This window comes from Alligator sinensis, unplaced genomic scaffold, assembly GCF_000455745.1.
Source record: "Alligator sinensis unplaced genomic scaffold, ASM45574v1 scaffold458_1, whole genome shotgun sequence".
Taxonomy (NCBI): Eukaryota; Metazoa; Chordata; order Crocodylia; family Alligatoridae; genus Alligator; species Alligator sinensis.
In genome coordinates this window covers 1,877,450-1,892,192 of record NW_005841944.1, presented here as the reverse complement: position 1 = coordinate 1,892,192, position 14,743 = coordinate 1,877,450, and the positions used below count along the sequence as shown (strand labels likewise).

General features: G+C 44.7%; 1 protein-coding gene across 1 annotated transcript in view; it reads left to right on the top strand.

Moving 5' to 3' along the window:
• Positions 1–14,743, top strand: part of OTUD7A (OTU deubiquitinase 7A) — a 193,123-nt gene that overhangs the window by 112,635 nt on the left and 65,745 nt on the right. Inside the window, exons 9-11 of the mRNA XM_025199446.1 lie at positions 7,618–7,719; positions 10,851–10,978; positions 13,023–13,135. Coding sequence (XP_025055231.1) covers positions 7,618–7,719; positions 10,851–10,978; positions 13,023–13,135 — 343 coding nt within the window. The remainder of the gene's footprint in view (positions 1–7,617; positions 7,720–10,850; positions 10,979–13,022; positions 13,136–14,743) is intronic.

The window sequence follows — 14,743 nt, the reverse complement described above, 5'->3', positions numbered from 1 at the left end:
AGGGTCAGATGACCCCAGCCGGATGCCTATCCAGCCTTCTCTTAAATAACCCCAAGATAGGGGAGAGCACCACCTCCCTTGGAAGTCCATTCTAAATTTTGGTCACCTTTACCATAAAGAAGTTTTCCTTGATATCTAGCCTAAATCTGCTCTCTGTCAGTTTGTGACCATTGTTCCTTGTTACCCCAAGAGGCGCCCTGGTGAGCACAGCATCTCCAATCCCTCGCTATGTTCCCCTAATGAATTTGTAGGTGGCCACAAGATCACCTCTCAGCCTTCTCTTGTGGAGGCTGAAGAGGTCCAGGTCATAGTTTCATAGTGTCATAATTGGTATGGTCGGAAGGGACCTGAGCAGATCATCAAGTCCGACCCCCTGCCATGGCAGGAAAGAGTACTGGGGTCAAACAACCCCGGCAAGGTGTTCATCTAGCCTCCTCTTAAAGACCCCTAAGGTAGGAGCCAGCAACACTTCCCTTGGAAGTTGGTTCCAGATCCTAGCCTCCCTAACAGTGAGGTAGTGCCTCCTGATATCTAGCCTGAATCTACCCTCTGCCAGCTTGTTACCATTATTTCTAGTCATTCCTGGTAGCGCTCAGCGGAACAGGGCCTCTCCCAATGCCTGCTGGTCCCCCCTGACTAGTTTGTAAATGGCCACTAGATTCCCCCTCAGCCTTCTCTTGTGGAGGCTGAACAGGCTCAGGTCCCTTAGCCTCTCCTCGTAAGGCCTGCCATGCTGACCCCTGATCATGTGGGTGGCCCTCCTCTGGACCCTCTCCATGTTGTCCACATCCCTCCTGAAGTACGGCCCCAGAACTGGATGCAGTACTCCAACTGTGGCCTGACCAGTGTCGCATAGATTGGGAGGATCACCTCCTTGGACCTGCTTGAGATGCATCTGTGGATGCATGACAAGGTACGGTTGGCCTTCCTGACTGCGTCCTCACACTGTCAGCCCATGTTCATTTTGGCATCAATAGTGACTCCAAGATCCTTTTCTGCCTCTGCACTGACAAGAAGGGAGTTCCCCAGCCTGTAGGTATGGTACTAGTTCTTCCCCCCCAGGTGCAGCACCTTGCACTTGTCAGTGTTGAAACCCATCCTGTTCTCATCTGCCCACCCCTGTAACCTGTCTAGGTCTGATTGCAGCCTATTCTTCCCTTATAGTGTGCCCACTTCCCCCCACATCTTAGTGTCGTCTGAGAATTTGAACAGGGTGCTTTTTACCCCCTCATCCAAGGCACTGATGAAGATGTTGAACGGTGCGGGCCCGAGGACCGAGCCCTGGGAGACGACACTGCCCACATCCCTCCAGGTCAAATACGACCCGTCCACCACCACTCTCTGGGTGCGGCCCTCCAGCCAGTTAGTTACCCATCTGGCTGTATAGGTGTCAACGCCACAGTCCGCTAGTTTTTTAATGAGAATGGGGTGAGACACAGTGTTGAAGGCCTTCCTAAAGTGCAGAAAGACTACATCCACTGCTACCCCTGCATCTAAGGATTTTGTGACCTGGTCATAGAAGGCCACCAGGTTGGTCTGACAGGACCTGCCCCTAATGAACCCATGTTGGTTGCCCTTAAGCATAATCTCCTGCTGGCCCCTCACGGACATGCGCCAGAATAATTCTCTCAAAAAGCTTACCCAGGATTGAGTTAAGACTGACTGACCTATAGTTTCCTGGTTCCTCCTTCCTCCTTTTTTTCAGAATGGGAACCACATTTGCCCTTTTCCAGTCCTCTGGCACCACGCCAGAGCACCATGTGTGCTCATAAAGCCATGCCAGGGGTCCCGCAATGACCTCTGCTAATTCCCTCAGCACCCTGGGGTGGAGATCGTCAGGACCAGCTGATTTAAATATGTCCAGTTCCTCCAAAAGTTCCCTGACTAGGTCCTCACTAACCCTAGGCCTGGGTGCGCCTCCCCTGGGTCCTATATGGGTCCCGGTTGGGGGTGTGTGACCCAGTCCCTGCTCAGAAAAATGGAGGCAAAGAAATTGTTAAATAGGTTAGCTTTGCTGTCTGGTGTGACGATCAGATTCATAGATGCTAGGGTCGAAAGGGACCTCGATAGATTAAAGCCATGCCAGGGGTCCCGCAATGACCTCTGCTTATTCCCTCAGCACTCTGGGGTGGAGGTCATCAGGACCAGCTGATTTAAATACGTCCAGGCTCTCCAGAAGTCCCCTGACTAGATCCTCACTGACCCTAGGCCTGGGTGCGCCTCCCCCAGGGCCTGAGGGGGTCCCAGCGGATGGGCTGATCTGGTCCCTGCTCAGGAAAATGGAGGCAAAGGAATTGTTAAATAAGTTAGCCTTGTCATCTGGTGTGACAACCAGATTTCCTAGCGTGTCTTTCAGAGGCCCCATGTTACCCGGTACCTTCTTTTTGCCTCCTATGTATTTAAAAAAGGACTTCTTGTTGTCCTTGATCAGGGTAGCTAGTCCCAGTTCCATCTCCGCCTTGGCTTTCCTGACTGCCCCCCTACAGCCCCGAGCAACCGAGATATAGTCCTCCCTGGTGATGGCCCCTCCCTTCCATTGGGTGTACACCTCCCTTTTGGCTAGGAGATGTTCCCGTATGCTTTTGGTGAGCCATGGGGGCTTTTGCGCCCTCTTGCCCCCTTTGAGCCGTGTTGGGATTACCTCCCTTTGGGCTTGGAGGTTCGTCTGCTTAAGGAACGACCACTCTTCTTCAACATCCAACTCCTCTCCCCTCCGGGACCTCAGTACCTCCCCAACTATTCTCCTTACCTCATTGAAATCCGCCCTCCCGAAGTCCAGGGCTGCTGCCTTGCTGCAGGCCTTTGCCATCTTGCACTGGATGGTGAATTTCAACAGGCGATGATTACTTGCCCAGGTGGTCCCACCCTCACCAAGTCATTGCCCATGGCCGGAAAGGTGGGGGTGTGGTGCTCTGCGTCAAGGATCAGATCCAACAAGGCATCTCCCCTGGTGGGGCTGTGCACCTCCTGGGTTAGATGGAGGTCCTGTATCTCGGCTAGCAACCTACGTGAGCAGTCAGACCTGGCTGACTGCTCTTCCCAGCAGATGTCTGGAAAGTTCAGGTCACCCACTATGACCACGTCCTTTGACCTAACTGCCTCTGTGAGCTGACTTAAAAATTCCTGGGCTATTTCCTCCCCTTGGTTGGGTGGTCTGTAGTAGACCCCCACCGTTAAGTCCCTTTCCCCTCGACTTCCTTGTATTCTAACCCAGAGCACTTCAGTGTGCCCCTCCTCTAACCCCATGCTACTTGTTGAGGATGTGTATTTCTCCTTGATGTAGAGCGCCACACCCCCACCTTTCCTCCCTGTCCTGTCCCTCCTGTACAGCCTATAGCCCTTGATATTCACCACCTAGTCGTGTGTTGGGTTGCACCACGTTTCGGTGAGCCCCACTATGTCTAGGTTGGTGTCAGCTAGCAGGAGGGTAAGTTCCTCCTGCTTGTTCATTTGAGGCCTCCTGAAGATGTGTGCACTGGCCCCCTAATCTCAGTACTACCCGGGCCCCTGTTGCTTACCTGGGTATTTGTTCTGCTTGTCGTCAGTCTAGGTTGGGTTGTTCTCGTGGGTGACGCTTGGTTTAGTGGTCCAAGGCTTCCTTTGCCCTTGTCTTCCCCTTCCCCCATTGAGCCTAATTTAAAGCCCGCCGGATGAGATCCGCCAACCTAGAAGAGAACACACGCTTACCTTTGCGGGAAAGGTGAAGCCCATCTCACCCGAGCATGTCTCTCGTCCTGATGTGTGGGTCATTGTCTGGGAAGCCGAAGCCCATCTCGAAACACCATTCCCGAAGCCGCAAGTTGACCTCTCTGATGCAGTACACAAGCAGCACATCCAGTACACCTGAATGTGTCATGTCGTCTTCCACATCCGCTCACTCGTAGGACAGAAGAGAATACCACCTGTGCCCCTATCTCCTTCAGCATGCCCCCCAGAGCGTGGTAAATCCGGTATCAGGTGATCAGGGCTTCTCCTGGTCACATGATTAGTGCCCACATGGATTAGGACCATGGGGTAGTAATCAGTGGGCTGGATCATGGCCTGGATCATCCCCATCACATCCTGAATCTTTGCTCCGGGCAGGCAGTAGACCTCGCGTGTCGAGGGGTCCTGGCGACAGATGGGACCTTCTGTACCTCTCAGGATGGAGTCCCTCAGTCTCTCCTCATAGGGCTTGTCCTGTAAGCCCCTAAGCATATGAGTGGCCCTTCTCTGGACCCTCCCAAGTCTATCAACATCCTTCTTGAAGTACAGTGCCCAAAACTGGATGCAGTACTCCAACTGCAGTCTGACCAATGCCGCATAGAGGGGAAGTATCAGCTCCTTGGTTCTATTTGTCATGCATCTGGTGATGCATGATAAATTGTGGTTAGCTTTGCTGATGATTTCATCACACTGACAACTTATGTTCATCTTGGAGTTCACTATGACTCTGAAATCCCTTTCCATTTCTGTGCTGCTGAGAGGGTCACTTCCCAGCCAGTAGGTGTGCTGTATATTTTTGCGCCCTAGGTGCAACACTCTGCACTTGTCCTTGTTGTACTGCAGCCTATTGTGGTGTACTGCCCACTTCCCTAACCTGCCCAAGTCTGCCTGCAATCATTCCTACCCTCTGGAGTGTGCACTTCACCCCTCAATTAAGTATCATCCTCAAACTTATCTCAGCGGGGGTAAGACAGACATTAGTGACAGACAGGGGGTACGACTTATCTCGTACCCCCTGTCTGTCACTAATTGCTTCTTCTTGTTCAGTAGGGATCCTGTGCTGCCCTGTGCCTTTCTTTTACTCCCTACATACCTAAAGGAAGACTTTTTGTTGTCTTTCATTCATGTTGCCAGCCTCAGCTCTGTAGCTGCTTTGGCTTTTCTAACTGACTCCCTGCAAGTGCGGGCCAAGTAGGTGTACTCCTCCTTGGTAGCTTCTCCCTGCTTCCACTGCCTATATGCCTTCTTTTTTGCCCTTAGGCTCCCCTGGGTTTCCCTGTTTAGCCAAGGAAGTTTTTTATTTCCTTTTCCCTTGTACTGGAATAGTTTCCCTCTGTACCCGAAGGATCGCTTCCTTTAGAAATGACCACCCTTCCTGGACACCCATCTGGCCAATACTCTTGTCCTGCAGTGCGTCATTGACTAGACTTCTAAGCACACTGAAGTTAGCCTTCCTGAAGTCGAGCACTACTAGTTATTTTACCCACCCTAGGCCATATGGTGAATTATTCTTAATAATCCATCTACAGTACATTTATTTTATGCCATATACTAACTCTTAACAGTTAACTTTTAATTTAATTGTAATGAAATGGTTATTGTTTGCAACCTAGAATAATTTATTCTTAAGGACACATTGATACAAAAGTACCATAAATATTATATCTTCTACTGCAGACTTCTTCTGTGTGTTTATTTACAATAATAAATCATTAACAGAAAATAACTATCTTCTAACACTGAAATCAATGTTTAATTAAGAAGCCTAATTTTAAAAGCAGGACCAGGTATCTTAAAAATATAGATAATTTCCCTCTGCTCTTACACATTTGTTTTGCATGTGTACATTTTAAAATGTATTTTATAATGATTATAACATGTAACAATAGTGTTGTGGGAAAATCATGGCCCTGACTTATGCCAAATTTTAACTATTGCTCAACTTATTGGTGATGTTTCCAAATGAGAAGAAAAAGGCAAAAAAATCTCCAGATGTAGATACTGATTAATCCACTCTGAACTGTTCAGTGCGTTACTCACTCTGTCAGTTCCAAATTTTTTAACTGCCAGCTTTTCAAAAACAGCAGGAAGAACACACAAACTAACCAAACCATTAGCAACCACCTGCCCCCTTTTGTTTTTGAGCTTACTCCTTCACCTAAATCAAGAACATGCATTTGCCCCTTTATAACATGATCTAGAGCTCTAGCAGGCTGGCCCATTGAAGTCTGAGAGCCAGGAATCTTGTCTTTGACACAGAAACTGTCTGTAGTTTAGCAAACTCAGTGATGGCCAGATTTGCAAAGGTATTTAGATGGCAATCGGGATCCTTAGGCGCCCCAAATATCTTCGAAAATCTGTCCCTTAACCGCTCCCTTGTCTCATTTTCACATTTCATAAAGTGGACCATGTTGTTACAAGGACAAACTAGTAAGTATTTTTTGAGGTGAAAAATATTTTGAAGTGGAAAGCTAAATAGTAGTATAGACCTTGAGCTGGATTCCTTTCTCATTTACTATCCTTTTCAACTTGGGCTAGGGACAGACATTACACATAAACCAGTTTAAGTGATAAGAAACTGGTTTAAACCTGTAACAGAACAGACATTCAGTGCACATAAATCAGCTTGAAAATGGCTTAAACCGGTTTGAGGTAAACCTGGTAGAATGTAGTGTCAGACTTAACTGATTTGAGTCAAACCAGTTTACTCAGTGTCTGTTCCAGACCCCTTGCTGGTTTAAGTTACACTTATAGAACTACTGATTTCTGTAGACTTAATCAAGATTTGTATCAGTTGTGCTAAATCTCTCTGGCCCTAAAGTCCAGATCCTGCAAAAAGGGCCAGTCCATAAGCTGGATCTAGTATAGAGTTGGTCCACAGATATGATCTGGCTCTGGCAGAACCCCACATATCAGATGTAGCCATAAAACAACCACATACTGGCAAAATCTGGGACATGGGATGATGTTATGTCACAGAGCTCTCCATGGGTCCAGAAATCTGGCAGTGGTATGTAGCAGTTAACACTGCTGCCAAATTCCTGGATCCTTGAGGAGCTCCAAGAGCCAAATGACAAAGCTCTGCAGGCCAGATCCAGCTCACAGGATGGAGGCTAAGCACCTGATTTACGTTGCTTTGAGTTGTGAGAAAAATCAGGCATCAAAACATTCCATCTGATACATTCTCCCACCACTTGCATTTAGTCAGAAAAATAAAATACCTTTGTGCTTTGAATTTTACTTTCCTAGAATATGTATTTTGTCTTTGTATCACAAATAAAACATTTGTCATACGAATATGTTGTTAATGAAAGGTATCCGTTTTCTGTATAGATAAAGCCCATGATAGGTATGTTTAGGAATGAAGGCCCAGATTCACAAAGTTATGTATGTGCCTAACCGACATGTTAAAAACAGTGAGATATTAAAATCAGTGGGAGGGGGGCTCCTACCCTTGTGAATTTGACCCTCATAAAAATTAATCCAAAGTGAAAACTATTCTAACAATCCTTGGGTTCGTTCTAAGTACATTTAGAGAATATTTTTGTTACACTTCCCCTACCTTAATTTCCTTTCAAAGTTACTGATGCTTACCTTTAACCTCTAGTATTATGGGTAGCAGAGGTGCTGAGTACATGGGGGCCTGAGGGCCCTGGCCCCCCTGTGGAAGTGGACTATCACCTGAAATGTGTAAAGCTTTCCACACGTCCATCATCTTAGCCCCACTCCCACCTCCCCAGCAAAAATAGAAGTTGGTACCTATGACAGATAGGCTTACTTGGGGAGAATGGCCTTGCAGTGGGCACTAAAACCCTTTAGTGTTACCCATCAGCTCTATACCCTCTTATTGTCTGTGCTTTTAGCATGCCCTATTGCATAGTATACAGTTTTAATAAACACTTCCTTTTTCAGGCCGTCTCAATTGGTGGTCCACAGTGTGTACAAGCTGCAAACGTCTTCTTCCATTGGCTACAACAGGTGATGGGAACTGTCTCTTACATGCTGCTTCATTAGGTAAGAGAGTCTGCTTGTGATACATGTAAGCTTTATTTTTTCCAGCAAAAACACAGAAGTAATGTCTTTTAGATGCAAAGTTTCTTTGTTAACAGGATGCCTCAAGTATAGTATACTCTACTGTTCTTGTTCTTCCACCCATAGCAATGCTTAGTAAAAGATGCTAAAGGATAAATGTAGTTTTCTGTTTGTCCTTTGAAATGGAACTGAAATAACAAGCTAACCCTTGTCTGTAAGGCTAGTGTATGGGCCCCTCTACACATGATGGCAAAAGTGCAATGGGATCCAGTGTTCAATCCACACAGTCATACCTCCTGTCATGCTACACGTGCATGGCAGGAGGCATGTTTGTGGAATCACACATTAGATCCCATCATGCCTTATTGCCAGTGCAGTGGGAACCTAATCCCAGGCTCCACCTGCACCAGCACAGAGCAAGCTCCTGTGGCCCCCTCAGTCCCCGCAGTTGAGGAGCTCTCAGCCGTGGGGGTAGCCCAAACACCCTCAGCTCTGGAGGTTTCACACACCCCAGCACATCCATGGGGCCCTGCTGCACATGCAAATTAAAGTATGATAGCAGCCAGCTATAAAGTTAGTACACATTTCCAAACTCTAACTTTATGACTAGGGACAGAACTTACACATAAACCAGTTTAAGTGATCAGAAGCTGGTTTAAACCTGTAACAGAATAGAAGTTCAGTGCACAAAATGGCTAAAAATAAAACTAGCTGAAACCTGGTTGGAAGTAGTATCAGACTGAACTGATTTAGGTCAAACCAGTTAATGGAACTTGTGTTTCAGACCCCTTCCTGGTTCAAGTTAACTCACAGTCCCCCAGGATCTCAGGATGCTTTGCAGCCCTGGGCTCTGCTGTCTGCTCCAGCAGAGCAGGGTAGGTCCCACCCCTCTTCTCCCTAGCTGGACCGCTATCACTGCTCCGGCTGGCTGAGAAGGGTGTGGTGGTGGGAAACCTGGTTCTAGACCCCAGGGGAGGTCTTCCTGGTGGGAGCAGAGCAGCCCTTTACAGGCTGTTTCCCCACTTGCCACTGGAGTGGGGAGGGGGCAGACCCTGGACCTGACTGGCAGAATGAGGTGGGGGGCAGGAGGCTTTAAGGAGCCCAGCTAGGGTGGGGGAGGCCCCAGTCTGGCAGGCTGAGGCGGAGGAGAAGGATGGAACAGCAGACTCCAGCTGGAGCCCTGTGCAGGCTGGGGGAGGGGTTTAAACCCCTCTCCCTCCCCTCCACTTCAGGGTGCTGAGCCAAGCCAATATCTGGCCACACACCCCCTCTCGAGCAGGGAGCAGGGTAAAATCCTGTTAAGGGCTGCTTCACGCCTGCCAGATAGACCCATCTGGGGTCCTATGCAGGGTGAGGAGGGGGTTTAAACACCCCTCTCCTCCCCTCCACTAGCTAGGGGGTTTAAATCCCCTCCCCCATCATACTCAGTGGGCTTGCCAAGGCCTGGAGCAGGAAGTAGGGAAAAGCCCTGGAGTACTTCTCTCCCAGCTTCCCTCCAGCTTTCTGGCCACTGCAGAAGGGAAGGCGTGCTCTAGCGCTCCCCAGCTTCTGGCCTGAGCCACCATAGACGCATGACTGCATTTCCGGAATCAAAAGTAAATATCTGTTCACTTGCTTCTTGGTTCAGTCTGTGCAGTTTAGACTAATTTGCAAAGATTGAATCAATTCAGCCCTAGGCTTTTTTGACTGTCTGTACTTAGCCTATAGATGATTAGAGCTTTTAATGTCATAATAACTACTTTGCACGTGTAGCTTGTCTCAGGGTAGTTGCACAATTAATCAGTTGATTGCACAATATCTGGAACATGTAGAGGGGGCCGCTGTTACCTATAATTTGTCCGGTCCTACAGCCTTGGTTCAGGCAAAATTCCTGTTGGCTTCAGACTTACTATTTCATCATGAGACTCATCTTCTCCTGATATTTGCTAAACATTCATCTTGCCACCAGTAAAAATTTAAAATCTAAATATGCTTGATGTATTCAGTCCTTTGAAAGGGCAACTACATGGGCAACAGAACTTAGTGTAAGGTAGAACTTTTTTCCTGTGTGTTTGCAGTTGATTCAAGGACACCATAAACTTTCTACAAATGGCATCAAAGAAATACAACCTTGTGGTTCTACTGTTAGAAATTAATATGTTGTTTATTTCCTGACAGTTATTTGGGAGCTGAAATTTCACACCAGTAAAACTTCAAAAGACATCTTCTTTTTAAAAAGTGTTTTTTCTAGTCATGTAGAGGGGATCATTTTATTTTTGAAACAGAAGGCAAATAAACAAGGAAATAGATTTGAATCCTTGCAAGGTTCCTTCATTTGGCTTTCTTTATCTAATTAATTTTACCTATGAGGGACTATTTATTATTTATGACAGTTGGCTGGGGACTTTTGACTTGCACACTTTGGAAGAAAGATATTTAATGTGGATGGCTGGCAATATGATAATTGAAACATGGTTGCCTATGGGCATGTGTCATGGTGAGATGTATGGCTCTTTTGTGTTGGAATTCTTTTGCTTAGGAAGACATTTTTTGTTATCTTAACAGCGGTTTGAAAGCCTGTGGTTGCTTGTATTTTTAGACTCCTAATAATCATGAACACTGGTCTCTTTATTAGGACATGACTGCCGGAAGATGTTTTTTATCATGCTGTATGAAAGTGGAGGCCTGTGGGGTATCTGTCATTGTTTGAGATGCCCATAACTGCCTGTTGTTATCATTAGCATTCTGATCTCTGCATGGTCAATTGTTAACTCTGCAGTTAAAGTAAAGACCTGTGCATTGAGTGTTCAGTTCCTTGGCAAAGCTGAAGTCATGCAAACACATATTATGAGACTACTGAGAACTTTAGTCATGTCTTTATCTGACTAGACTCTGTAAGAATTTCACACTCTTCTTCATTAGCCTTTTTATAGTGACTATTTTCATTAGGGAATCCAGAGAATAATGAACGGGAATTAGTGGTCATCAAGGAGAACTTTAACAAATGATTGATAATATATGCTGCTTTTGTTTTTAGAGGAATGTTAACTTGTGTTTTCTGTAATAGTTTATTCTGTATCAATACTGGATCTGTTTCACTCATGGCTTTTATTTTATTTATTTTTTTGCTGTAGGAATGTGGGGTTTTCATGACAGGGATCTGGTATTACGTAAAGCACTCTACACTATGATGAGAAGTGGAGCTGAAAGGGAAGCACTGAAAAGAAGGTGGAGATGGCAGCAGACCCAACAGAATAAGGAGGTCAGTATGGCCTAAAACAATTTGTATAGTGGATGTAATTTTCACCCATTCCTCTGATGTTTCTTGTAAAAGCTTTTGCTTCTACCAGATTCCATATGCATTTTTTTTTGCATGAAAATAGACATTAAGCATGGAAGTCAGATGTGCAACTGAAGATATTAGTGTAGGCTAGTAAAACAAGGATATGTATTGTTGCACCATCCATGTTCAAGCCTTGTTTGGTACCAGGTAAAAATTCAGGTCTCCAAATATAACTATTATTTACCTATGGAAAAAATATATAAAGACTTTAAAAGTCCAGGCTAAATCCAAAAAAAGAAGCTCTAAGCTAAAGATGAAAACTCCAGTAATCTGTGTGATTATGTTGAGAACCAAGAGCAGATATTGAAACACCAGATTTTCAGCTGTAATCGTCAAGTAGTTTTAAGTTGGATCCTTCATACATTTTGCTGAAATAGGTCATGTCCACACAGAGTTTGGAAAAAATGCATTTCAGAGTTCATTCTGCTCCTGCAGGTAAAGAGGACCCTGTCCGCTTCAGCCCCATTTTGCATTGGGATTAGATTTTTAAGGATTCTGTAGTGCAGAGGTTAGAGGTTATTTGTAGTGAAATGTGCCAAGGAACAAGCTAGGGTCCTGTGATTTCTGAAAATGTACCAGCTCCCCCCTTCTGAAGCTCCCATTGAATGAATGCTTTCAACACAGGATACAACCCTTCCCAGTAGCACACATCTTGGCACTCCAGGCAGCTGTATTAGAAGCAGAATATGACCCCTTTTCAAGCTCTGCTCATATCACCAGTTCCTTCCCCATTTTCCTACAGAACTCAAGTTATGTGACGGTTTGCTTTGCACAAAGCCAGTTGTTACAAATAAACGTTATTGTGATGTGGTTTGTAAGGGTTTAAAATGTACCCTTTTTTAACAAACATTCATAATGTTAAATAAAAAGACTTTTCTTTTCAGCAGAAATTAATTCTGCATGCGACTCCTTTGGACCAATGTCGCTGGGATCTGTTGGCATTGCTTTGCTATCTGGGTAGCAGAACTGGATCTCTTCAGCATCCGTTCTCAGTGCAAACTATTAAAAGACAAAAAACGTAGCAAATTGGATAAGAATTTGAGTAAGAAATAGCACCTTTGAAGACAACAATAGCTAATCTGTCTCAAATCCCTGATGATCTCTTTCTCAGTTAATCCCTCTATTCTCTCAGTGTGAGAATTTGTGCTTTCATCAGTGGTAGATACAGTGGAATGAATAAAATAATTAATTTCCTAAATACTCCAGCATGAATGCTAGCCCTATACAACCAGATGAACATGGCTAAACGATTGCAGCTGATATTAATACTATTCTCTCTCACACACACACACACACACGAATATATTCTCAGATTATGATGGCTAATGAGAGTGGGTGTACCAAAATATGAGCACGAACAAAAATCTAACTTGCATTTGCCGTCTCAAAGCTGTTTGAGTAGTCATTGACTGGGTCATCTTTGTTCTGTTTGAAAACACAAAGGGACTAAAGCCACCTGCCTGCTCTTTATATCTTTGGAAATATTCCCCTTCAATCACCTAAAGAAGGAGGGGGAAGTAATTGCAAGTACTACAATCAAGGAAGGTACATATGTGGTTTGCTAGCAGCTCTCCCAGCCCCATCATAGCTTCAGGGTGAGAGCAAAGTTCTACAATAACCCTGGAAGCTGAGAAACAAAACATCAGAAATTTCACATGTGAGGTGACTGAATTTTGGCAGGAAAAATGTTGCATATGTATTTGTGCAGGAGCAAGTTTAAAGTCTCCTGAAAAAAAATTAAAAAACATCATATCTGTGTGTGTTCTGTTTTAATAACATATTGCTCTTCGTGTTCAAGAAGTAAATTATATTGTCATAATGGTTCAAAGCAATTGCACTTACGTATTCAAATAGCACTTGGTGTGAACTACAGTATTGTTTCACATGTCATGGTGTCTAGTAGGTGATGTTGACTATATTTTGTACTGTTGTATCCTACAATACATGCTCTTCTTTCTCCTAGTCGGGTTTAGTTTACACAGAAGAAGAATGGGAACGGGAATGGAATGAACTTCTTAAGCTGGCTTCAAGTGAACCTCGCACCCATTTTAGCAAAAATGGAGGTACTGGTGGTGGGTAAGTTTGGGTTGTAACAAATTTTTATAGCTCCTTATTCCAGCACGGAGTTATTCCTTATTCAACCAGTATGTGTTTTAGAGTAAGACAAATAATTGAAAAAGTTCATGGGATATTTGTGGCACTTTTAACTCTTTTATTTTGTACAATATAATACCATTATCTACTCATACTGTAATAATGCTCTGCATTTTATTGCAGTCTCCTATTACAAATACCAAGTTGGGCAAGTGGTTCAGAGACAGATTTCTAAGCAACTATGCAGAAGAACCAGAATTCTACAAGTCCCAATTATTTGCTTTTTGGAGGTAATATTGAGGCAATCATGTTGATTCCTGAAAGAGATGGGGGATGTGCCTCACATCCTCAAAATGACCCTCCACCTCATTAAACAGCTAGAAGGATAGCTTTTACTAAGGTGTTGGAGGTGAAGCACAGAAGTAGGGGAAGATAGGTGCCAACAACTACATCAAAACCAAACTGTAGTTTTAGAAGATCATCAGGAAGGACCCACAAATTATATTTTTCACTGTTTCTTATTTCATAGTCTTGATGATAAAAATATACAGCAACAGGTTGTTTATTCAAAATTCTGTGCTGCCAGATTAGGGCCATAGACCATGAATGTTGTAGACTTTGAACTATATGAGAAGTGGATGAAGCAGGTCATGGCTAGTTCTGTAGGTCATAGAAGTATTGTAGGTCATTGACACGGGTGTAGAGAGGTGAAGCTTGTGGCATTAACCTGGAGCAAAGCACATTGTGGCAAAATGAACAGGCTGTGCATTTAAAAATGTGAAAGACAGGCTGTGCCTTCACAGGCAGGCATTTTAAAGCATGAGAAAATGGGCAGTTCATTTAAGGGTAATTTTACTACCATTATGGGAAGGCTAAACTTCTTTTAGATTTGCATCTTTAGAGTTTTCATCTTTTAAAAATCATGACAGCATGACTTTTTCAAAGAGCTATTGGAAGTTTCCCAATCACAGACCCTGGTTCTCATGTGGGACTTCAATCACCCTGACATCTGCTGGGAGGGCAATACAGCAGTGTGAAGGCAATCCAGCAAGTTTTTGGAGACTACTGGAGACAACTTCATGGTGCAAGTGGTGGAGCGGCCAACTAGAGGCCATGTTCTTATTGACCTGCACTCATAAACAGGGAAGAATTGGTGGGGAATGTAGTAGTGGATGGCAACTTGAGCAGCAGTGACCATGAGATGATTAAGTTCAGGATCCTCAGGAAAGGAAAGATGGAGAGCAGCAGAGTAAGGACCTTGGACTTCAGAAAAGCAGACTTCAACTCACTCAGGGAATTCATAGACTCATAGATGTTAATTATTGACCTGCACTCATAAACAGGGAAGAATTGGTGGGGAATGTAGTAGTGGATGGCAACTTGAGCAGCAGTGACCATGAGATGATTAAGTTCAGGATCCTCAGGAAAGGAAAGATGGAGAGCAGCAGAGTAAGGACCTTGGACTTCAGAAAAGCAGACTTCAACTCACTCAGGGAATTCATAGACTCATAGATGTTAAGGTCAGAAGGGACCTCATTAGATCATCGAGTCTGACCCCCTGCATAGGCAGGGAAGAGAGCTGGGGTTAGA